Genomic DNA, 24043 nt, shown 5'->3' with positions numbered 1-24043 from the left:
GAGGATTTCAGGGAACGGGGTCAAAAATGAACACCAGCTAAACCAGGGATTAGATAGTGCGAGAGGGCTAACTGGTGGTCGGAGAGCTGGTCAGTGGTTAAGCTGAATTATTTGGGCAGGTAAGAAGACAGGAATGTAAAAGGCATAAAGAAGACTGTGAATAAGAGTAACACAAAACATTAAAACAACATTTTAAAGGTGCAATGCAAGGTTAAATGCAAGCTTTTAACACATAGGAAATGCCAACATTGATACTGCTTTTGAAACTTTAATTTGAACCCTTGGGCACAAGCATGATGATACACTATTATGGCATGATGATAGACTATTTCTTCTACAGAAACCCAGCCTTACTCCGGGAACCCCATTACAAGAAATCTCCTCTGGGTTTCCACAAGGTTATAAATTGAAGATTACAAAACTCCTGCTTCATTGGCTCTGGCAGTCAGAAGGTGTGAAAAGCATTAAGCAGTGGATTGTTGGAAGGATAGCCACCTGCATGGAGATGCTGAAAATTAGGTTCCTTCTTTGCCTCTGACAGTTCTCATGTGATACTAAACAAGTAATTTTAATCTAACTTTTCCAGATGGTCACTAATTACACATTTTCAGAGAGCCACCCGGAGATCTGAGATCTAGTTTGAAATAGTGTTGGCTAGTCATCGCTGAATTCTGCTGGAACGATGCTTCAGACATAAGGACTTGAAAAGTCAGGTCCTTGGCACCCTGGACACTGAATACTACAAAACAGTTTTGACTTTAAGTTCTCGCTTTCCCATTCTATGGCAGTTAATGCTTCTCACCTCAAACTGTTCCTTGGGTCCAGATGTCCCTCCAAATAGAGAAACATAATTTAATCTGGTTATTCCACCATTGATTTCAAGTTGAATCCATCAATAAACAACTCTCTTATTTATGCACAACTACATGGATTTGTTTGTTTTGACTTGAACATGTAGTTCAACCCTACAGGGCTTTTGGCACTTTTTTGGTTAGCTCGTGATTCATCTTATGCAAGGGGTCAACTAGGTTCTTCAACTAAATATATAAGGAGAAAAAAACAGTAGTTCTGGAATGAGAAAACCATTGTAGCTTGCATTTACTGAATAAAAACCTATGTGGTTAAGCTTTGTAACTAAAATAGAACCTCCACTTTTGGATAGAAACCAGAGAATAGTTTGGAGTTACAATAAAATATCATGTAGACAAATTAATTTCAGTGGAACAATAGTCTGAAGTGTTGCATTCATTTTATTTTCAAACTCAGGAAACCCAGACTGTGATTCTTTCATACCCAAGTAGAGTTTATTAAATGACAGCTAATGTAGGAAGATACAGAGCCAAAAACCTGGGGTAGAAAAGGAACATTTTTTGTAGTAGTGTGGGAGGATGAAGCTCAGAAGAGTGTTTTATATCTTTTAGTGACTCAGGTGTTACATACTCATCTGAGTGCCTAACAGCAGAACAGCTTGCTATGTAACTTCTCAGCTAGAGGACTGAAAGCAAAGGGTTACATGAGGGAAAACATAAGTGTGCTTGGTTCAGCTGAAATCAAACTCAGGACACTCCTAATCCTGGAGTGATGTTTACAGCTCATGATCTTGTAATTAGAAAAAAAAAACCAAATTCACTAACATCAGAACTGGAGATAGCACAGAAAAATTTAAATGTGTTTTTTTCTCAGAGTATTAAATGATAAAAACTTAAACTAGAACTTGTCATTTGCTAAGTATGTCCTAATTCTTTTCTTCTTTTTTTTTCTTTTTTCTTTTTTTCTTTTCTTTTTTTTTTTCCATTTTGGACATATGCACTGTGGCACCTTGCATTAACAGGTCTAATATCGCCTCGCCCTGAACCAAACATCCAAATAACTTTATAGTAGAGGAAATATTGTTCTCCCACATAACTGTAGACGACCAGCAGATGCACAGGAAGGCTCAGGCCTCCTAAATGCCACAAATAAAGTCTATGGCAGAAACAAGCAAACTCCTGAGAGTTCTGTTTCTTAACACAACTTTTAACACGACAGAGACAATCCTTTCCCTTCTAAAAAGGTCACTGCTTTTGCTATTTTAAACGTGTATGAGGATGTATGCACACTTTCTCGAAAAAAATGTCCTTTTTCATAGGAAAAGTTAACAATCCGTTACGAAAAATGACTTCAGCCTTCTAGGCTGTGAAAGTGTTATTGCATTTGGATTACCGATCTAAAATATTGCAGGAGTTTTCTCTAAGCAATTTTCCTTTCAACGAGACAACGTCTTGTATTGAAAACAAGTTCATGAGATATTATAATCTGAGACACTAAATACTTTTTAAACATTAATTTGATTTTATTTAAAAGAGTCCCTTGAAACCATAAAAGAGATAATTTAATGTAAGAACTGGATTCCTTTACCTTCTACATGAAAGAAAAGCCTACAAAGATGCTAAAGTTCCATGAGTAGCTTACTTTGCAAGAGGAAAGTCATAACTGTGTATTCAGATCAATGGGCCAGCATTTTGCCCCCAAAATCTGAAAGCATTGTTTTCAGCATTGCAATAAGGTGAACTTGCAAGTTTCAGCAGGAATGATCTTTTGTTTTCACAGCCTACAGCCAGAAGGAGCCATTAGACCCTGTAGTCTTACCTCCTCTATAATACAAACTATTAGGTTTCAGCCAGATGTGTTATACTGTATTACATTCAAAATTAAGCTATTAAGTTAGATGAATAGGGTTTCAGTGCCCAGAGGAGTAAGAGATTCATTACCCGCAGTCAGAAAACAGGACACATAAGGTGACACTCGTGCCCAAGGTCACGGCAAGAGCCGAAGGCCCAATAGGTGATGTGATCTCAGAAGATGAACCACACGTCACACTACGGAGGAAGGAAAAGTCCTCTCAAGTACTTGGCAAATCTAATGTGGAGGTTATTCCTTTCCACCTCCAAATCTGGTAATGAGCGAAAAACTGAATATATGAGGAGGACACATCAAGCAGGACTCTAAAAGCAAAGATGCTCAGCACAGCCTTAAAGCATGAATTCATTCTGCGTGAGGTCCCATATCCAGGTGTGGTTGATCTTTGGTACTTCGGAGGAATATCAAAAAACTTGGGATAACGTGCTTACGTGTTGCTAATTGCTCACGAGGCAGAAAAATGCCATACTGATTCTTGCTGGTGAATAACTAATGGCCCTGTGCATGAGATCCAATTGTAATGGTTGCTTTCCTGCGCAGCTGTAACTTAACAAGCATGCTGAGGGCACTGCCTCCAATATCCCCGAGGCCTGTGAAGGATGAGATAAACATCACTTCACCAGACACAGACTTAGCAAAACCAGAGGGAACTGCACACCTATTCAGTCAGTCCAGTGGACCTACTACACTTTTTCTCAGGAACAGATTAAAGCAAATGTTTTTAGAATGAATCTTGCTTGAGATTCTGACGTGTGTCCTGAACCCTTGGCATATTTTTAAATACTGTCAACTTGCCACACCAATAGAAATTAAATCAGAACCCCGATTTTATTTTTGATAGCATAGCACCAGTAAGCTAAACCAGTGTTAAAAATAAATCCCAAGTCAGAATTGCCAGCCTATTTCCATAAGAAAATGACAGTACAACTGCTGATCCTTTGCCTTTAAGAACTGCTAAATCTCAAACAAGCTAATTCACAAAATAACATGGGTGAAAACTCAGATTTCAAATAGAAACTAATCAAAGATGGATACCAACATCAGTTAATGGCACAGCAAAGACATAATTTTTAGGTATACATTTTTATATATATACATCTGCTAATGTAAGAAAGTAAAATACAGCAAACAAGATAGTTCTGGCTAACTCCCGCTTTTAAAAGGGATCTCTGTTTCTGACTGGTGGTGTCAGACCAATGCACAAAAGAAAAGTATACTAACAGACAGAAGGCCTGTGCCAATTGTTTTTAACATAGGATGATAAAATATTTTCTTGCATTATGATAGCAACAGTGAAGTGGCACTGGTGTGAAACTGATAAAAACAAGATCTTGAGTAGGTTAATGTGTTTTTATAAGTGACCACAAATAGCACTTGTGAATGGAAATGTGCAGCATCTACTTAGAAAAGCCATCCATTATTGCAGTATTACGAGGGAAAGGGAAAGGATAACATCATAAGAGGTCCTGACTCTAGCTGAGGCTCTGTGTGAACTGGTGGATGGAAAACTCTCTAAATCAGAGATTTGTGGCACTTGAAGGATCGGGCGCTGTAAAATGAGAGCATTTACATGGGTCCTGTACAACCGGGCACACATAAAAGGGGATTTTGATTTTCAAGTCCCTTTTGTCTCTGTCAGCATGTGCCACTCACTACCTCTTAACTACCGTGGACCATACCTGGTACCTCAAATTGAACGATGGGCCTGAACTCTTGCATTTTTGCTGTGTGATGTGAAGTTAAAAGGTTTAGTACAACAGACTTGATTTAGACAAGCAAACAGAAACAAATATGATATTTACTTACTGTAGGCGCTTTCAGTACCTAAGGTTAAAGAGCCATCTGTCTCTCTGGTATAATTCCAGTGGTTTCAACGGAATCGGGGCAGGATAAATTTGATGCAATACGTTCACCTGGTCACCTAGCACACAGCAGAGACGTTCCCTTTGTGTGCAAGTCTGCATACAATCAGTTTGCCATCTAGTGGCAACTATTTTGAACACAGACAGTGATTTAAACCAGTAGATGTTATTTTAAATACCGGGGTGTATGAAATCATCTGAGGTGTATGAAAACACACATTATCAGCTAAAAATTATTTTGAAGCCTCAAAGGGTAACTGCATGTATACCCAGCATTGTACATTCAGACAAGAAAAATCTCCTGACTCAAGCTGACTATCTAACACAAAAACATTTGCAATTGCACCGATACTTTCTGTACAGAGTGGCTGGCTATTTATCACCTGTAGGATTTTGCGTGAAAGAAGATGGAACAAAATACTCATGATTAGACACCTTCTAATTCACACATCTCCCCCTCCTGCCGGTCTCTCTGGGATTAAAAGAAATGCTACCACTGAAAATTTGTACATAGCCAAACTGTGGCCCTACCTGAGCCATCTCAGTGACTGGAATGGCAGTTGCTCATGTGGGAAAAGCAAAGACACGGCCAAGTCAGCTTGTTTGTATTAAGGTTATGAGTTACTAATAGAAAGACTAGTCACAGCTAGCGACCACATGCCATACCTCCTAACCCGAAGCAGCTACCAGAATCTGCTCAGGAAATGCAAAAAAGATGTACTTTTTGGTGTGGATGGCCTGGTAGCACTTATGCGCTTACGTAAGTGGGTTTGTTTTCCCTACTTTTAAGGCTAATTTGGCTATTCTTAAGAGTAACTGGACATTTATCTGCTTGTGGTACTTGAATGATCTTTGTTACTATACTCTTCCTTGCTTTACTATTATTACCATATGTGTCATGACACAAGAAATGTATCTGACATGGGGAAATGCTGTTATCTTATTATACAGATACATGTCTCATTGCTTCAAACTTGAAGTGGCAAAGACTTCTGCCCTTCCTTCTGCACAAAGAATTCCATAAATTTCATAAGAAGCTTAAAAAAACATTAAACCCAGTGCCAGAATACAGTGTCCCTAGACCTGATTTTAAAATAGTAAAAAGATACGAGTCCTGCATGTCTAAATTCTACTGGGAGCCAATTCCATAATGATGGAGATGAAATAACTTGGGAGCCAACTGACGTCAGTCAGTCTAGAAGACATGCCAAATAGCTAGCAGTAGCTAACCTCGGTGAATGACAGGAACCAAAGGGTGACAAAAGGTCAGAGAGGAACACAGGTCCTCCAATTTTAGAGTATCCTGAATTGACAGGGGAATCCCCAAAACACTGAAAACGTGAGCGATATGATGTGAAAAAATGGATTTAAAGAAGATTTAGGCTGCTGAAATTTGTATTAGGATGTCATTAGCTATTATCCTGCAGAGAACCGTTTAATAATGAATTTTATTAAACTGGAGCTGTATTAAAGAGCTGTTGCAATACGTTTTGGAGATGTCATAAATACAATTTTGTTTGTTTGTTTTCTGACAAATATCAGCTGAATCTAATGTCAGAGGAGCAGTAAAATTGAGTACAAATTCTTTAGATGAGAGAATTTATCAGGTTTCTGAGCTTAATGATGTGTCTGCTTACACTGTAGTAGTCAAAAATATAAATATACATAGATGTTTCATTGAGTTACTGCATACATCTGTATTCAACCTCCCATTCAGTGATCACAGACAAATGCTCAATTCATTAAAAATACACTTTAGCCCCGATTGCCAGCCTAGCTGTGATAAAGTGACTTGCATTCTGTTCTGGGCCATGAATCATGGTCACAAGAGTTAATTAAAGTTCTAATGGCAGGGTCGGCGAGGTCAAGTGAATGAGTTTGTCTATATGTAATTAGGGCAGAACGGAAGATAATGGAGTTCAACAGGTGTAACTGAGAGCAGAAGCCGTCTCTCGTATTAGAGTGCTTAACCGGAAGATTCAAAATTGCTTTTGGAGTGAAAAGTTGGGAAAAATACCTTTTTACTTGTCAACAGAAGAAATTTTTCTCTAGAAATGACAGGTCTGAAAATAGATGACGTCCCAGTGCCGTCTTCATTCTTGTTTCAAACCTGCTGAACTCAAGCATGTGAATAACGTGATTGTTTCAACAGGACACATTTTTATTTTCTAGGTAAATGCAGTGGATCTATGACTGCAGAAAAATAAAGATAAATGAGAAAATTTTGTAGATGTAAATTCATCCTGGATGTGCTTTATTCTACATCAGTTCAGTTTTAGAATTCCTGTATTTTCTCACATTAAAGCAATGAGTTCAAACTAAAGATGGCAAATAAGAAAAATAATTAATTTGTGGCACTTTTCAATCTAATAAGAAAATGCATACTTTATCCTGACTCCTCTATACAGACATCTCTTGCTCACAAGCTTGCTGGTTTTAAACCAATCACTTGCCTCAAATACCGAGAAACAGCAAAAGCGTACTCCATGAACAGGACAGAATGCATGCAGAATAATTTACTGCACAATCCTAAGAACCCAGTGTAAAAGCACTGAGGCAGGTTTATTTAAACTCCCTCTTCGGAGAGCAAAGGGAAACATGTGAACGTGTAAGCGTCCCAATAGTCCTTCCCCAGCAGTCCCCCAGCTGTATGTTAACACATTTATGATAGCTATTGGCAGTGCAAATTTCTTTCTACTACCTTGCCAGCGCTCGAATCAGCCTTTCAATCAGAAGGTACACTTCTGCAAATGAAAAAGGAGTTCAGTTTCCATGCCCAATCAATCCTGGTATCTCTCCTCAGAGTGCCAGAAAGGGATGGTTAATTAGTGCCATGTATTACTGCGCTGGGGACACCTGCCTGCAATGAACAAAAATGAGACCGTTAGGTCATTTCATAGAGACTCTATAGTTACATCTACCCCAGTAAATTAAAATAGTGACTGGGAACATTCTTGGGCACAGAAATGGGATTGCACATTAAATTAAATGATGATGGAAAAGGCTCTTGCCCACGCCGGTGAGCACAACTGGGGAGGCTGGCGCAGGCCTGGGTTACACCACCGGGCAGCTTGTGGGCAGCCACGCTGTCTGGTGGAATACACACTGGTCATGCCGTGCCATGTGGCCCAGGAGCCTTCCCGGCACTTTTATGGTACTAGGATACAGATAGTGTATTGTTACTTGTTAAGCTTTCACGTACCGTATGAAATTTATAGTTGAATCAGTTATAAAATAGAGAATCCCATAAAATGTTCAACCATTCCAAAATCACCCATTATATCCTGTCAGCTAGATTTTGTTTTTTTCAAATGGTGGAAAAACAGGCTTGGTAGCTGTTAGGTTATGTGGCAACGGCCCATCTGCACACCCACGAAAGAGCACAGAGAGGCAATGTCTGAGGGGGAGCCCAAATAATACCATGATGGGCTGCTCCCAGGCTCATCAAGGAGAGCTGTCGGTCCATCTCCACAAGCCCAGAGCAGCCAGAGAGGGAAGCAGGATGAGACTGTGTTTGCATGAGTACTCCATGTGCCTGTCTGTGATCTGTGTGGCATACATGTGTGTGTATATATATATGCATATATGTGATGTATGTATGCTCTGTGTGTGTGTGCTTACTGGGAATACATCTTTGGCCTCACTACTGTTTGGACCTAGGGGCATGGAGCTGCAACAGCCTTGCCTCTCTCAGGCTGCTTGATCCAGCACCATATATTTTCCTCTAGCAGTAGCAGCAATTTTGCAACCCACTCCTCAGTTTTTGCGGGTCTAGTCCTAAAAAGATTTTTCAGTGCTTCAGTGTACTCATCAAAAATTCCCACTAACACTAGTGGAGATGCCAGAATATCTTCAAAATGCAGGCTTGTGGTAATCAGCACATTAAGCTCAGTAGAAAGGCCAAATATTGATTTTTTTTTTTGAATACAGACAATTAAACTTGGTTCTTAGACATACAGTGAGGCCAGGGTGGAAAGTTTACATTGCTGCAATTGTGTTATTGCTTTGCTCTGGATAAACAGAAGACTTCATTTTCACTTCTATCAATCCCACACCATTCACAAACAATAAAATTAATTTCTAGTTTGAATAAATAAAGCCTACTAAATTGGTTCTTTTGCCAATACTTTCAAGCTTTATATTGAATTTGTTCACAAAGCCAACAGTGTCAGTTAACAAAACAAAAGATGTTGTTTACTATTTTTGCTATTAATTAAGCCAAATCCTTAGATACAAGTAGCTCATTGGGGTTAATTATCTCTAAAAGAATCCAAATCATTTGCAGTTTGCAGATCAGAAAGAAATATACCAATTTTTTGAGTTGAATTCTTTTAGTAATATGAGCATTTTAGAGTTCGTGAGCTTTTACACTGAAATTCAAGGAGACAACTTTTCAGGAGCTAAAAGTCCCTAAAATTCACTCTTATTTCATCAATTATATTGAAAGCTCTTCTACATGATATTATCAGGAATGAGGGCATGGTTAAAAGTGATCCAACAAAATTTGGAACAAATAATAGACTGATACATTCAAAGCACATTCCTGCTTCCACTTAATTCTCAGATTCCCCGTCCCTCAAAATGTATCCATCTGCAACTGAGGTGAAAGAAGGAAAGAACCTGATTGCTTTAATTCTCATGGAGGTAGAGCCTAGACCTCACACAATTCCAGCTCCTTCCATATGGGAGCCAAGCTGTCATATTAAGACTGTATAATGCATATACAATCAACACCAAATTCTACGGGTTGTCTTTCATAGGATACAATGAAGCTATATTTGCTAAAGTTGTAACACATGCTAAGTCAATAAATTTTAGTGCTTTTTTTTTTCTTTCAAAAACGCATTTTCATCGAGTTCCCTTCACTGCATTGACAAGAGTCTTCCAGTCACTGCAGTAAAAGAACAAGAATAGTGGCCACTTTTTTTTTTTCCCCAAGCTCTTCTACCCTCATACACAATGTAAGTATAGTTCCTCCCTATCAGCAGATGGAGACAGAGTACACATGTTTTGATGTCATCATCCTTCAGTTAAGCATTTCTCACCACACAACATAGACAGCATCCATTTGGTTGATCTTTGTATTTTCTTAAAGTTTCCATGATAAAGAATCAACATACCTTGGCTTTTAGTCATTTCCCTGATTTTAAGATGTTTTTCCATTTTTGGAATTACCTAAGAAACGTGATCCTGGGTCTAGCCCTACATGTTAAGGCCCAGTGTGCTGTAGCACAAACAATCAGTATAACAGCAACACAGATTACCTGTTAACTTCCATGAGAGATACTCATGTAATATTGCTGTATGATATAGTTCTTCAACTTGTTGTTAATTGTTTTTGCCATGCTATTCAACAGCATCATAAATTGTGGGCTTAAATGGGAACATACTAAAAAAACCCTGTAAGTAATAAGTTCAGGCAGCAAACTTAGCAGGAAGCTTTTATAAACATTTTCTCACAGTTCATTATTACAAATTGACTTTTTGTTTTGGCCCAGGTAGCAGATAGGAACTAGGTATTGCCTGGATAGTATTACGTGCCGTTGTCAGTTTCTTAAAAGAGATGCTGCCCTATAGAAGTACCCTTAATTTCACTTCCGAAAGGTGTCTTTAATTATTCTCCATTCTGCAATCGTCTGCACTTATGCTTTTGTCACTGTCTCTTAACTCTTGTCCATTACATATCACTACAAAGGAAGTACACGGGTACAGCCAAATGCCAAATAACACTATTTATTAACTATTCTTAAACAGGTGAGGGTAAGGCATTGATATCCTACCAAAGTAACTGTTTCCTGGGTGTTTCCATAAGGCAAACCAGCACAAACTCCAGGGGTTCAAATGTAATGGAGTGATGTTTTTCCTCATAACCTTAAGAAAAATCTCTAGTGTAATGCTTCAGAAAATGGTCTGTATTTAAAAGTAGGGCTTCTTGAAACCAAAATAGATCATTTATTTTAACCTCTATTAAAACTTGTCTTCTGTCTCCCTCTGCTGAATAGGAGTTGTCGTGTTTCCTATAGCTGACCCAGTAAAAAAGAATTTGAAGAAAATAAGAAATACAAAACATGATTATTCTATTATCTTGGCATTTTGCTAACAGCAACACAACATCTCTTCCGTTAACATTGACTATTGGGTGATTTAGTGTTTTGGATCACACACAGTTTCTGCCACTCCCAATTTTGATTTGCTCCTGTTCACGGGGTTACCACAGTTCTGGTGCTTCCGATCCTGAAGCAAGGACGTAACAGAAATATTATCCTTCCTTTTAGAGTATTTAAAGTTTTCAACTGGCAATAGAAATAGGAGGAACTTCTTAGTCTCCCTAACAAACCCGTGCCTACAGCTTCCGTTACATTTCAGTCAAACTCGGTGACTTTGGTTCTATCTTCAATCTTTGTCTGGTTAAATTGACTCTTTGTGAAGAAGTCAGTGAGTGAATGTAAACTCTTGTTATGTTTAATAATGGTCTTAGATTAATGCAATCCATTACTTTTTCAATTATCTTGCTACTTAGAGCTACTGCAAACGTTTATGCAAATTAATTTTAGGTCATGGCTGTTTTCAGCTGATACTTTGGGGTAGATAGGATGCTCTTTGAATGAAACCTTTTGTTCCTTTTCCAATATTTTTTAATTACTAAAGCCAATATTTCTTCATTAATTTGCTACTTATAACTATTGCAACCACTTAAGCAAAGTAATTTTTACTTTTTTTGTTTTGCTTCAGTCTATTCCTTTGACATCACTTCAGCCCTCAAAATAGGATTTAACTGATGTACAGATTTTTGTGCTAGCATTTTGCACAGAAAGGAATTTCACACAATACTACCAGTAATTTCCCTGACAGTATTCACAATCTGGAGCTATCGAATCCATGAGCAAAAGCTCTTGTTTGCTGAGTGCAGACTACATTTTAAGGCAGATAACATTTATTTTGTATGATTAAAAAGGCGTAAAAAACCCTAATGAAACTTGCACATATTACGCTAGTGACAGCAAAAAAAAAAAGTTTGTGCTTGGTTCAGTTTCATAAGTGTTCCCTTGTATGATCTCCTTTTTCCAAATGACACAGCATACTGAATCATAATGTGTCTGTAAAAAGTCAAATCTGAATCCATTAAGGAACTGCTCAGTAGAAGTTGGATCTGCTCTAGAGCATACTAAATTTCATTCTGCTGAAGGAACAAAATATGGTTTAGGAAAAGAAGAAGAGTCGTAACATAAGTCTGGCATTTCTTAACCTAATTATACCTAATCTAATGTGAATTATACTTGATGTAATAAAGTGATAGTCAGAAGAAAAATGTTAGCAAAGAACATTGTGAAGAATGTACCTTTTCACATCTATAGTCAATAGAATTAATGTTAGGAATTGTAAAACTAATTAAAAGTAGAAAGGTATAATAACCCCAAGGAACTGTGATCAAATGAATGCTGAAAAAAGCAAATAGAAGGTAGAAAACAGTATTAATAAAGTTGTCTCTAAATAGTCAAATTATATTATAGATATGCTTTGGCTGCCTGTAGCTATGAAAGTATGAACAGTACATGAGCTAGTAGGATTTTCTCTTTGCTCTTCAGCGGCTTACAGTTAGCTCGCAGATGGCTTCTGTCTCAATTCAGTTTAATCCAATCAACTCGCCTCACTCTGTCCTATACTCACCTATAAGAATGTTTTTTGGGGTGAAAAACAGCTGCTTCTTCCTGCTGGTATTGGCATATGGAATATAGCAACAGCACTTCCTTTCACTCATCATGTGTCCATGGCTCTCAAGGTCAAAACTGCTGAAACCAAGGTAAAGGGAATTGAGTTTGTTTAGTGTTGTATGTCACCGGATAGTATTTAGAGAATTAGATAGCTACTGCGGGGCTTGAAAAAGCAGTTGCTTTCATTCTTGCAGTAAGAGTGTTCTTCAGTCTTCTCTTCCTAAAAAACAAAATGAAAAGGACACTTTATAGTATAGTGCTGGTAGTAAGTACTGCAAAGTACATCTTATAAAAAGGATTTCAAAATATGTGATGTAGTTCCATTTATGAGATATAACCCTTGGAAGGGTCTAATAAAATCCTACGTTTGATGACACTGGTGTATTCCTAAAATTCTTTCTTTAACTTGTTTTAACATATAATAAATGACTCTGTGGTTTTTAACTTGTGGGTTTTGCTTTGAAATACTTGAGGAGTTAGAAAGGGAAAAAATAGTTTGAAAATACAACATATTCTGAGATTTAAAAAATATATGTTTAAATTTCAGTGGAAAGGTCAAATAAAAAAAATGAAGTGGAATGTAATACAACTGGAAGATTTTCAAAGAGTTTTCATTTTCACGTTATTCTTTTAAGAATATATTCTTAGCACTGAGCTGCATGCATTTCTTTAGTTTATTCGACTGAGCAAAGCATGCTATACCTAATACATCACTACATCCCTGAGACAGGGACTAGGAATATTCTGGGTACAAAGAGAGAAATCCTGGGCCTTTGACGCCAGTGGAAGTTTGTCGCTGACTTCAAGAGAGGCTGGAAATTTACCTACTGTAATTAGAGCTCAACAGGTCATTGGCTCACAGCCGTCCTTCAGCTCTGTGATTTTCACCTCAGTCCTGTCTCACCACTTTTATTACAGTACAATCTACATCTAGAGCAGATAAGCCTTCAAGGAGGCAGTTGCTACAGGAGGGGCAGCAGATAAAGGAGAATTACAGGAAATGTGCATCTGCTCAGAGCAATGGAATGAAAATGATTCCCACCAAAAATGTGCCAAAGATTAAACTTCCAATGCTTAGAGATACTTCGAGGGGGGTAGGAGGTAGCATGGCTGCCAAACTTGCACGTGACTTTGTAGTCAATTAACATTACAGTGATCGTGGCGTACACCGTGGAAAAGAAGGGATCAAATGCATTATTTGGCCAGTTTTCATTTAGAATAAGACTAAAGACAGTGGAAATGGGAAAGCCATATTTAGCCCTCAGACCAACCTGCCTGAAGAGATTAATCATTCTCAGTTTTTGCTTGGCTTTGTTTTGATGTAGGAAAGAAGAAAATAGTAAGACTGTCCTGGACATTTACTTATTGACAAATATCAGTTTGTACAGGCATGATGGACTTCTCTCCTATTGCATTAGAAACTACAGCTCTTTGATCTTTGTGGGAGATAGATGCACTATTCAATATTTAGCCCTTTATAATATTTAGCAATATAAAAATAAGTAGTTTGCTAAATTCACAGTATCCACACTTCTGTCAATGTCAGATGGTTCCATAAATACATTACCTACCACACAACCATTCAAAGAGAACTAAGGCCAGAAGTGAACGTTAGAGATGTTTGAGTGAAGCTTCATCCAGAGAAGCATCTGGTTTTGCTTTGAAGGATCTAGTATTTCCAAAGGCACTTTGTTCCATTGGCTAATTGCCTTTACATTTAAAAATGTCCTTCATGCATCTTTTTAATTTGTCTAGCTATAACTTGCAGCTGTTTACTTCTTGTGGCTTTTCTGATAGATTAAAGAGCCCTTAAGAACCTGGTATTTTCTGCCTGTGAAGGTACTTATCCATCATAATCAAATCAGCCCTCAGAGCTAAACAGATTGACCTCTTTAGGGCTGTAGTCCTAATGAAAAAAAAATTCAGCCATCAGCTCCCTTTTGTGGGTCTTCTCTGCACCTTCTTAATTTCTTAACATACTTTAAAAATTGCTGACACTAAATTGGAGGCCACTTTGTCTTCCCAGTGCTCTGTTTAGAGGTAATACTTCTTCCTTATTTCTATTCATACTCTCCCACCTTAAAACCCAAAGCCTTAAGAGCTTGCTTTGTGTCCCAGTATTGCAAGAGAATCTCATAAAAACGAGCTAGTATGAACAAATGCTCATCTACAGCCCTTCTCAGAGTCCCTATCTCCTTGAATAAAGGCTCCTTTTACCAGCATATAACAAACTAAATCAAAATGGAAATTACACTTTAGAGCTGCCTTATGTTTTACATTTTTCACTGCAATCTCACCTGCCAATTGAGTTTTATTTAAAAACGGTATAGAATAAAAAAATATTCTATACCTTTTCTTCTTTTCTTTATTAATTTTGAATCACTTGTCAAGAACATTATCCAACTTTATCCTCAAAATCCCCCCTCAATGCCCCAAAATGATAAGGGCACTCAATAACCAGTTTTGATAAAAATTCTTGAATAAGAGCAAATAAAAAGAGCAAGTCTCTTTCAAACTTTGCAAAATGGAAATGATTTTTGAAACTTTGCAGTAGCTTATACATTTGGGTTTTGGTTTCATTCCTTTAGTCTTAGTTGTCCTCCAAATAATTCCTCTTCCTTTCTAGTTATGAATATGCAATTATTATTTCCCCTAACTCAGTCCCTGTAATCAACCTACACACACGTGATTCTTTTTACCTTTCTTTAGAAATGAGTCCTATTCCTCTACTAGTTGTTACCTATTTTTCCTAAAATTCATCCCATTGTAAATATGGTGTCACCATTCAGAGATTAACTCCGGCTTCTTTTGCATTGATATAATGCTTCACTATATTAGTCCATATTGACTGCTTGCCATTCTGATACACTGAAAAATTGCATCCAGTCTTCTATATTTTACTACTTCATTTATGCAGGGCCACTTTTCATGGGTTTACTTCTGAATGAATATCTGTATTTGGAATATTTCATCATGTTAGTCTTCATTTTTCCATTTTAAAATTATTTTTGAATTGCAAGAAGTCCTGTAAGACATCAAAACTTTCAAACTCACTTGCTAGCAGCTCATTTCCATTGATCTCAAGGGATCTTGCAGGGCACACAAAAATTTGCAGGCTTAGGGCCCACATTTACATGTCCAAGCATATTTTTTTAATAATGGAATCGCTATAGTAATGATGTTACCCTTATTGCATAATGGATCAGTTTGGAGATCAATGGAGGTCTTACCAGAGGAGTCAGATAAACACACATTGCTAGTTTCAAATACTTGATAACCAAACTGGAGGAAGGGCAAGAAAATTCTTAACTCATTCTTAATTCTTAACTCTCAATTCTTAACTCAAGAATCTTTCTGGTAAGGAAAGATACAAAGAAGTTAAATAAGAGGAAAGCACTAGCACTAGCTAGTGTGAGAAAATACAAGACAATCTGGAGTCTATAGAAAAGAAAAACGGATTTTACTGATCACTCTATGAGACTGTAGTAAACATCTTCAGTTTCATGTTCTTAAGCAAGCGCACAATATTGCCAAAGCAGCTGCTCAAGTTTGATGCGTAGACATCCCTAGTCCTGATGTCCCATGTTTCCCTTTAAAAAAATAAAAACCCAAATAAGCACCTGGAATGTCATTATATCATCACAGAAAAACAGAAATTAAAGTGTTCTGCATTAGCAAGACTCTATTATTATTACCAAAACACATTAACCTTCAAAACATAATTTTACATTATATGTGTAGGAATTAATACAAGTCCTAGGGTCTGCATAATTCAGGAAGCCAACTTAGATGATCTGAGAGATGTGAATTGTGCTTCACCTGAAAGGATCTCAAGGCATTTTATGAACTTCATCAGCTGAAGGCTCACAGGTTCTCCTCTGGCTGCATTGCTTCTGAAACTTCAGTTTAGAAATGAAGACACTGAAATGGAATGAAAGAAATAATGATAATAAGGTATCTTAGGAAAAATAAATTATTTGTATCATTCTCTAGATACCTTTTCTCTTTTATTTAAAGACAGAGAATTTGATCATAAGATAGTAATTGCTTTATGAAACTTGTATTTTTAGGAGTATTTTTTTCAATTTGGAGTCGGAATTTATTTAGAACTAATTCACAAAAATTGAACTTTGAAAAATATGTAACAGATATCCCATTTCTACATCCTTACCTTTGGAAGTAAGCACTAGGATGACATTTTCTAGAGGCTGGGAAACTTAACAGTTACTGCTTTACAATTTTCTACATTTTTATTTGTATACGGTTTCAACATGCTTAAAAGGATGGCATTTCTTTTAAGTTAAAAACTAGGTTTAGTTAAGCATCTGGATGATCTTAAACTCTCAAGGCCTCCTGTGTAATAAGTATCAAGAAATGCGCTTCCCAGTCTCCGAACACTTATAAATTCCAGAAGCAGTTGGTATACAATAAAATACAATAAAAACAAAGAACCGTACATTGTAACCACACATTAGGAGCCGAAATGTACCAAAGAGCTTTTAACAACTTTTATGTAATTGGCAGCAGCAAAAATTCCATCTAAATATTTTATTTTCTTAATGTGTGTGAGGTTCCACATTATAATTGATAGAAACCTGGAACTATTTTCTGACAATTATGTACCTAATATAAACATGGCATTAGGTTTTATTGTTTTTTTCCCTTTTGCAGGTTGTTCTGGTGAACCTGTTGATATGCATGGTAGTTTTCTACACGGTGTACTATGTGGTCCTATCTGTGTGCTTTGCAGTATTCAAGTAAGATTTCCTTGTCTTTAGCCTAATATGAGGGCATACGACAACTGGATATAGTTGGTAGGGCTCTGACTCTGTAGAGGAGGCATCCAGACTGGAGGCATCCAGTCCCAGTTATTCTGTGAACACATTCTTCAAATTCAGTTGAGTTGTTGCACCTGAACCTTTGTTCAAGTGCACAAATTGGCAAATGGAGACTGAAAACTAATATGCAATGCTGCTTCTAATCTACTTCCTTGCACTTGCACTGTGTAAATAAATGAACGTTAAGAGAAAAGATGACATAAAAAAAGGAAAAGAAAGATTTTACAGTCGATAAAAAAGACAAATTATATTCCCTTAGGAAGTTACTGATTAGCATGTATAGTGCCAGACATGTCTTAAATACAAGCGGAGATCATGGACACCATGTACAAGGGCAAGACCACAACATGCAATGGAAGGTAGAGAGCTTGTAAAAACCCGGAGTATTCCATTTGAAATTGTATTTAAAAGCACCCATAATATGTCATATAATCACTAAGGCTTTATTGAAAATCTCTGGTTATATTTGTTCATTCTATTTCCACAGGATTAAAATGTTGGATGCTTTGGCACCTTTTGATTTTAAGACAAATCCCTCATGGATTAACCCGTATTATTTAGGTAACTGAAGTTTGTTTCTGTTTTTTTTCCCAGCCAAGAAAATAGATTGTATCTGGATGTAAACTTGTGTTCCTTATGGACAGTATTTTAAAGCTGTTTTAGTAATACTAATGATTTCTGTATTTTAACTACACTGCATTTAAATGTTTATTCATCTTCCTCGCACTTCTCATTTCTGTATTGCTACTCACCATTCAAGCGATTGTTAGGCTTTTCCTTGAGCTGTTCTTCTGATCTTGCATCATCTGAAGAAAACGTGCTGCTTTGGCAGGATGCTTCATTTTCATTGCAGAACAATTACCTATTCTCTGTAAAGATCCTCCACAAAGTTGTTACATTTAATTTTCATACTGCAGTGAATTTCTTATGAACCATATTGGATCCAGATCTGAGTAACAGGTCACATTCAACTACTGGAAATCTTGCTTTGGTAATGCCTAAATACAGTGGCCATTAAAATTTCAGGGTTTGATTGTAGCTCAATCCCTAAACATATCTTTATATATGCTAAAACAGATTTCTGCATTTTTGTCTGAAGCTTTCAAAATATATTCTCTTTCCTAAACTGTCATTCCTAAAAAATCACATGCATACATGAATTTTACCTGATTTGTAATCCATTTTACAAAGGCAAACCACATCATCTATCAGTAAAGTAAGTAAAGCTCAAAAGTAAATTGTTTAGTTCATCAGGTTAAAAAGAGTAATAAAAATGCATGGATATTTGTACAGTGTCAATACTGATTTCAGATTAAAAAAGAGCATTTCAGTTGTAGCGATGGAAAAGAAAATTAAATCATATTCCATTAGAATTACTTTGCAGAGCCCTAACGTAATTACTGTATCTCAATATGATTTTTTTCCCCCCAAATTTTATCAGCTAGTTTGATGCAGCATGTTTATATGCCAAAGACAGCAACTATATCATGCAACCGGTTAGTATTCCATCCTCCTTTCTGTCCACGGGATGAAATAACATGGATAGAATAGCAAAACATAACAGGATCTGTTTAAAGTCTATGGGCACGGAGACAGAACGAAGCTCTCTGAATGATGTTGCAAATGAGAATTAGTTTACTCAAGGGTCTCACTCATGCCTGTTAAAAATTTAGAAGATAACCTCAAAATAAAAATGGAAGTCAGCTCAGAACTGAGGTATCATTACTGGCCCCGTTTTATAAAAAAGTTTACAGAGCATCTGTCTACACTAAGCATACTTTCTAAATTATAAAATTATTGGCAAAATTTAAAGGGATACTATCATCATGAACTATAATAAAGTAAAAAACCTAAAATGCATTTGTCAAACATTAATTTTTTTGAAGTGTTATTTCCTATTTTCCTAGCTACATGTTGTTTTCCAGTTATCTTCTTATTATTTTTTACATTTTTTAAACTGCTGGGTGAAAGACCCATATTACAGTAGGAACTAATTGATCCTATACAGAAAACAATAAAAGTAAAAGGCACAAAATGCTGCCAAATGTATGAATTAAATACAGTTGTCATGGTTTAAGCCCAGCTGGCAACTAAGCCCCACACAGCCGCTTGCTCGCTCTCCCCCGGGTGGGATGGGGGAGAGAATCGGAAGAGTGAAAGTAAGAAAACTCATGGGTTGAGATAAAGACTCAATAGGGAAAGACTTAATAGGGAAAGCAAAAGCCGCACACACAAGCAGAGCAAAGCAAGGAATTCATTCACTCCTTCCCATGGGCAGGCAGGTGTTCAGCCATCTCCAGGAAAGCAGGGCTCCATCACGCATAACAGTGACTTGGGAAGACAAACACCATCACCCTGAATGTCCCCCCCTTTCCTCCTTCTTCCCCAGCTTTCTATGCTGAGCATGATGCCATATGGTATGGGATATCCCTTTGGTCATTTGGGGTCAGCTGTTCCAGCTGTGTCCCCTCCCAGCTTCTCATTGGCAGGCCATGGGAAGCTGAAAAGTCCTTGACTAGTGTAAGCACTACTCAGCAACAACTAAAACATCAGTGTGTTATCAACATTATTCTCATAGTAAATCCAAAACACAGCATTATACCTACACGAGCTACTAGGAAGAAAATGAACTCTATCCCAGCCGAAACCAGGACAACAGTGAAAAAATAACAATGGTCTCTACTCTAAGCTACAGTAATGTTGGGTATTACATCACTGTAATAGTAAAAATATAAATAATTCCATTAAAAATGTGACCTTTGTATGCCCATGTACTTAAAAAGAAGAAGAAAATGCATTTAGATGGAAAATTATATGAATTACAATTGCACAATTATGGCCTGTTGCATGGGAATTCAGGACTACAGCTAGAAGACACGTCCCGCATTTTACATTCAGCCCCCTGCATAAAGCCACTGAGCATAACGTCAAACTTCACCCTAAAGGTGATAATTTTTGATCCCATTACACACTGTAGCAAGTAAACAAGCTGAAAGCGAAGCACCGCTCCACTGCTGTGTCAAAGAATACAGCTCATCAAATACCAGATGAGGTTCCTCACCCTTCCCAGCGTAGCTGCTCCGTGCCTTCCAGACTGTTTTCCTGCCTGCCGCTTGCCCCTGCCATTGCTTTTGCAGAGCTGCGCCCGCATCAGGGGAGGTGGTCAGCGCAGGCTGGTGGCACGGCATGGCTCAGCACGCTCGGGAGAAAGCGCCAGGGGACAGAAATGCACCATTTCATCACCAAGAGAAGGAATTTTCTTGATCAGATAACTTTAATAGTCTCTTTTGGCAGCACAGTTTAGTTATTATCACTTTGCTGGTAATCCCCATTCATGGTTTAACACAACACAGAGCGAGCTGCTGAATGTCAGGCACGGTGAGTGCGTGGTAGCTGCGTCAGCCTTGCTATCAGCACTGAGAAAAGCCAGGCTCCTGCCTGTATGTGCCATGAGACCCATATGGATGGATGGCCTCTGCTCACCGTGTAGGCTCTCTGCTCTATCTCCCCTTGCATGTCTTGTCTTTAAATTGTTCTAAGGTGTACATATATATTCTGGTGTATATCATATATATATATATGATGCAATGAAGTCGACAGGGAGAAAGCTATGGAGTTTCTTACCAAACATAAGCCCTTAACCACACAATTCTTCTTTGGATGAGAAAAATTTGTCTCTATCACTCAAATCTATTTGGTGCCATATGCAGAGTGTGGATGGTCCCTAAGTAAAATTTCCACACCATTTCTCCTCTAGACTATATAAACTGGTCATAATCCTGTCACTGGTCATGATCCTGTTAATCCTCGTGTTTTGCAAAATCAGCAATGAACTTTATAATGAAAACATTAGTGTAATATTTGATCCTGTAAAAATAATTTGCGTAACTATCTCAGACATTTTAACTTCCTTTTGCTATCATTTTGAATATGGGAAAAAACCTTTCAAAACTGTGCTTGAAATACCTTATTTTCATTTACAGTTCTTGTGATATCGTTGGAAATAACTTTCTTCATTTGTGGTCTGCTGTTTGCCCTGGTTGTGGAAGAATGGGTTTGGGATTATGCTGTAACAGTTACTATTATTCATATCATCATAACTTCAGTCGGTAAGTCAGGTTACTGCTAAATATATGCATAGTATCACAGATTGAAGGACCAATCAACTATGATTCATCTACTGTATTACTGGACTAACTAATCATTTTTCCTTAAAGCTAAATAAACATATATCTCTATTTTCCATCTATTTGACTCATGCATATATTTAAATTGTGCCATTTAAAACTAAATTCTGGTTTTGTTGCAGAATTTTAGAACACTATTTTCTTATCAAGAATTCAGAGTTTTAATTTGTAATCTAACAGTTCATATCAAACAGATCCAGCCTAGATACAATTTCAGCATCTGAGAGGTGCGTTTTTCTCTAAACCAAGAAATTAATAGTGGTCCATGTCCTGACACTTTAAGATCTACTCATTAACACTTCAGCTCGAGTTCAGAGTAAAGATGAAGCTTGCTTCAGCAAAGCCGATTCAAAGTTTTAAAGTTAGATCATTTGAACTAAATCTCATTGAAGAAAATAAAGAATTTTACCACTTGAAGCACCTTTTTTCCCCTGAAACTCTTCCCCTCAAAGGAAAGAAAAGGAAAAGAATTGGCTGCTGTAAATGAGACTCGTCATCCCTTTTTGCCAGTCCCTGGTAACCTGCTCCCTCTTCTCATGCTGTTTAGAAGAATGCTGCTATGGCTGATTAGGAAATATATTTTAACCCCATCCTTGCCAGAGCCCATTTGGGGATTCTTGTCTCCTCTAACAATGAGCTTAGTATTTTTATTCTAGAATTTAGAAATAGGAAAAATACCACTGACAAATCAGGACTCCCTCCCTACTACATAAGATTTCATCTTCCATTTCCCAATGCTTTGTCCATTTGTCTTTTAGCACTTTATACAGACAGGGATTCCCCAGTTCCCATGACAAGTTAAGCCAGAGACCAACACAGACTACATCTTAAAAAATTAACCATAATTTCTCCTCTACTGAATTTGATTTCCTGGAATTTAAGCTACTGTAATTCCTTATTAATAACTTCCGTATTTAAATCAAGGAATTTACAAAAACTTTGATGAAAACTGCGTTGTATCTAATTTCTACAGGAAGGTATCTTCTATCATTATATTAGATGATGCATTTCGATGTCCAAACAACCCCAGATTTGTTATTGTTTCTTTCAAATGGCCAACGAAAGCTCTGCTGGCTGACTCTGAGCTGCCAGCATATGCAGTGTGCCTCCCAGCTCACTTTACTACCTCGACAGCCCTGTCAGCTTTTTTGGGGGTGGCAATCAGCTTTTTTTGGGGTGGGGTCATATAATGGCCCTTCAGTTGATCATACAGTGGGGATGTGGGTCAGCTTGCACTTGCAAGGGCAAGTGCCTGGCACAGGAGAGAGCATGCTGTGCAATAGTGCTAACTTGCAGCGTGCGCACCCAGCCTGCCTTTCATGCACTGCATCACCCATTAAACTGAAAATGTCAGGCAGCTTAATTTATTTGGATTGCAGCAATATGTAGGCACTCTACCAGGGGATCGGTGTCTCTGTTGTGCTAAACTGTGTACAGGTAAGTAATAGAAAAGGCATTTCTTCTGCAGAGAGTCTGAGAAAGAGCTCCGTTTAGCACACACTTATTAGGTTTAAGACTTGCCTTCCAGTGGGATCACTCACCAGGCTAAGCTTAATGGTATGACCAAGTATCTGAATGATCAGGACCTAAATATGCATTTTCAATTTCAATAACTGTAAAGTATGTAATTTATGAAACTTAACTAAGCAGACCTTTGATAACATAATGTAATGTTTGCATGTCCCCGTCCTTATTGTTTAAAAATTTGCATTTCTCCTTTTCTTCTCCTTGTTATGTCTTCTCAGTTATGTCCGAATTCCCCCTGACGTTACACTGGTGGCTGGCATTAGGTATAATTACATTCTTTAAAGTTTAAATTGTTAGACTCTGTGTAGAAAGTTAGTATTTACAGTATGAATTGTTTCTATTAAATGTCTGTTGTCTCACTAATTTGAGAATTGTCAACATTTAAAGAAGAAATATATGTTTTGAATTTATACTTCTTTTAATGACACAGGCAAGTAACGCTGGGCTAACATGTGCCTTGCCTTAAAAAATCTTCTGTTTTAAGACCAGAATGTACTCAGCTTATGTTAATCTTGCTAACAAACAGCAGATACGCTCATGCTCTTGAAATAAACCATGATTAAGTCCTGACTAATCAAACTTTCTCACTTAATTCAGGTGTCAAAAAGACAGTTGCCCAAACTAGTCTTCCTTGGTACCCTTTATAATCAATGGAAAGAAACAGGCACCTTCAGAGGCGATTTTTATAAACACTATGCAGAGGCACTTATGATAGATGAGATAAATCCCAGTCATCACATTTCCTTAGAGTGAATGGCAAGCCTACATTTCTGAATGTTTAATTTTCTGTAAAATTAAAAGCATAGCTTTGTATTAGAATATATTATCGTGAAAAATAGTTAAGGGAAAAGGACTGGCTTCTGCTCTTCTTTCTTGTATGATGGATAACAAGCATCGACAGCTGCAGTAAATTCCTAAATGATGGGGACAGGCAAATAAATTCCCTGTCCTGCAACTGGTTTTGCATCAGCAGCTGCTGAGGCTGATATCTTTGTAGGTGGTTAAAGCCTTGGGCAAAATGTTTAAGTAGACAGTCCATTTTTAAAAAATTGAAGATAAAAAGAATGTCTGTTTAAAGTTTTATCATAACATTTATATTCCACTATAAAAAATAATATAAAACAGTCATAAATTTTCTTTCAGGATCTGGAGTAATTTCAATGATTTGTGGAGGACAGATTTTGGCATACTGCTTGTTCAAAGACAACTTCATTTACCCAATTCTAGATGATTTTTGA

At 37.4% G+C, this 24043-nt stretch overlaps 1 protein-coding gene and 2 long non-coding RNA genes across 3 annotated transcripts in view; 1 reads left to right on the top strand and 2 right to left on the bottom strand.

Annotated features, from left to right (window-relative positions):
* LOC142407713 (uncharacterized) overlaps window positions 1–12468 on the bottom strand; it is a 17668-nt gene extending 5200 nt beyond the window's left edge. Inside the window, exons 1-2 of the long non-coding RNA XR_012775020.1 lie at window positions 12210–12468; window positions 7243–7401 (exon numbers count right to left, since the gene is read on the bottom strand). This is a non-coding gene — a long non-coding RNA (uncharacterized LOC142407713). The remainder of the gene's footprint in view (window positions 1–7242; window positions 7402–12209) is intronic.
* Window positions 12310–24043, top strand: TMEM244 (transmembrane protein 244). The gene is made up of 6 exons (XM_075497343.1): window positions 12310–12342; window positions 16925–17010; window positions 17579–17652; window positions 21075–21200; window positions 23024–23068; window positions 23949–24043. Exons 1-6 carry the CDS (start codon window positions 12310–12312, stop codon window positions 24041–24043), a joined length of 459 nt encoding a protein of 152 aa, XP_075353458.1.
* Window positions 16072–20295, bottom strand: LOC142407714 (uncharacterized). The gene is made up of 3 exons (XR_012775021.1): window positions 20153–20295; window positions 17844–17960; window positions 16072–16174 (listed from the first exon to the last, which is right to left on the bottom strand). It is a non-coding gene; the product is annotated as an uncharacterized LOC142407714 (long non-coding RNA).

This window comes from Mycteria americana, chromosome 3 (genome assembly GCF_035582795.1).
Source record: "Mycteria americana isolate JAX WOST 10 ecotype Jacksonville Zoo and Gardens chromosome 3, USCA_MyAme_1.0, whole genome shotgun sequence".
NCBI lineage: Eukaryota > Metazoa > Chordata > Aves > Ciconiiformes > Ciconiidae > Mycteria > Mycteria americana.
Note: the sequence above shows the minus strand (reverse complement) of the source record. Positions and strands in the feature narration are given on the sequence as shown.

Bases quoted from the DNA above. Each gene is read 5' to 3' on its own strand.
- TMEM244 (XM_075497343.1), top strand. From the start codon at position 12,310: ATGGCTCTCAAGGTCAAAACTGCTGAAACCAAG. The intron at 12,343-16,924 runs GTAAAGGGAATT...TCCCTTTTGCAG, and splicing joins TCAAAACTGCTGAAACCAAG to GTTGTTCTGGTGAACCTGTT. The intron at 17,011-17,578 runs GTAAGATTTCCT...CTATTTCCACAG, and splicing joins GTGTGCTTTGCAGTATTCAA to GATTAAAATGTTGGATGCTT.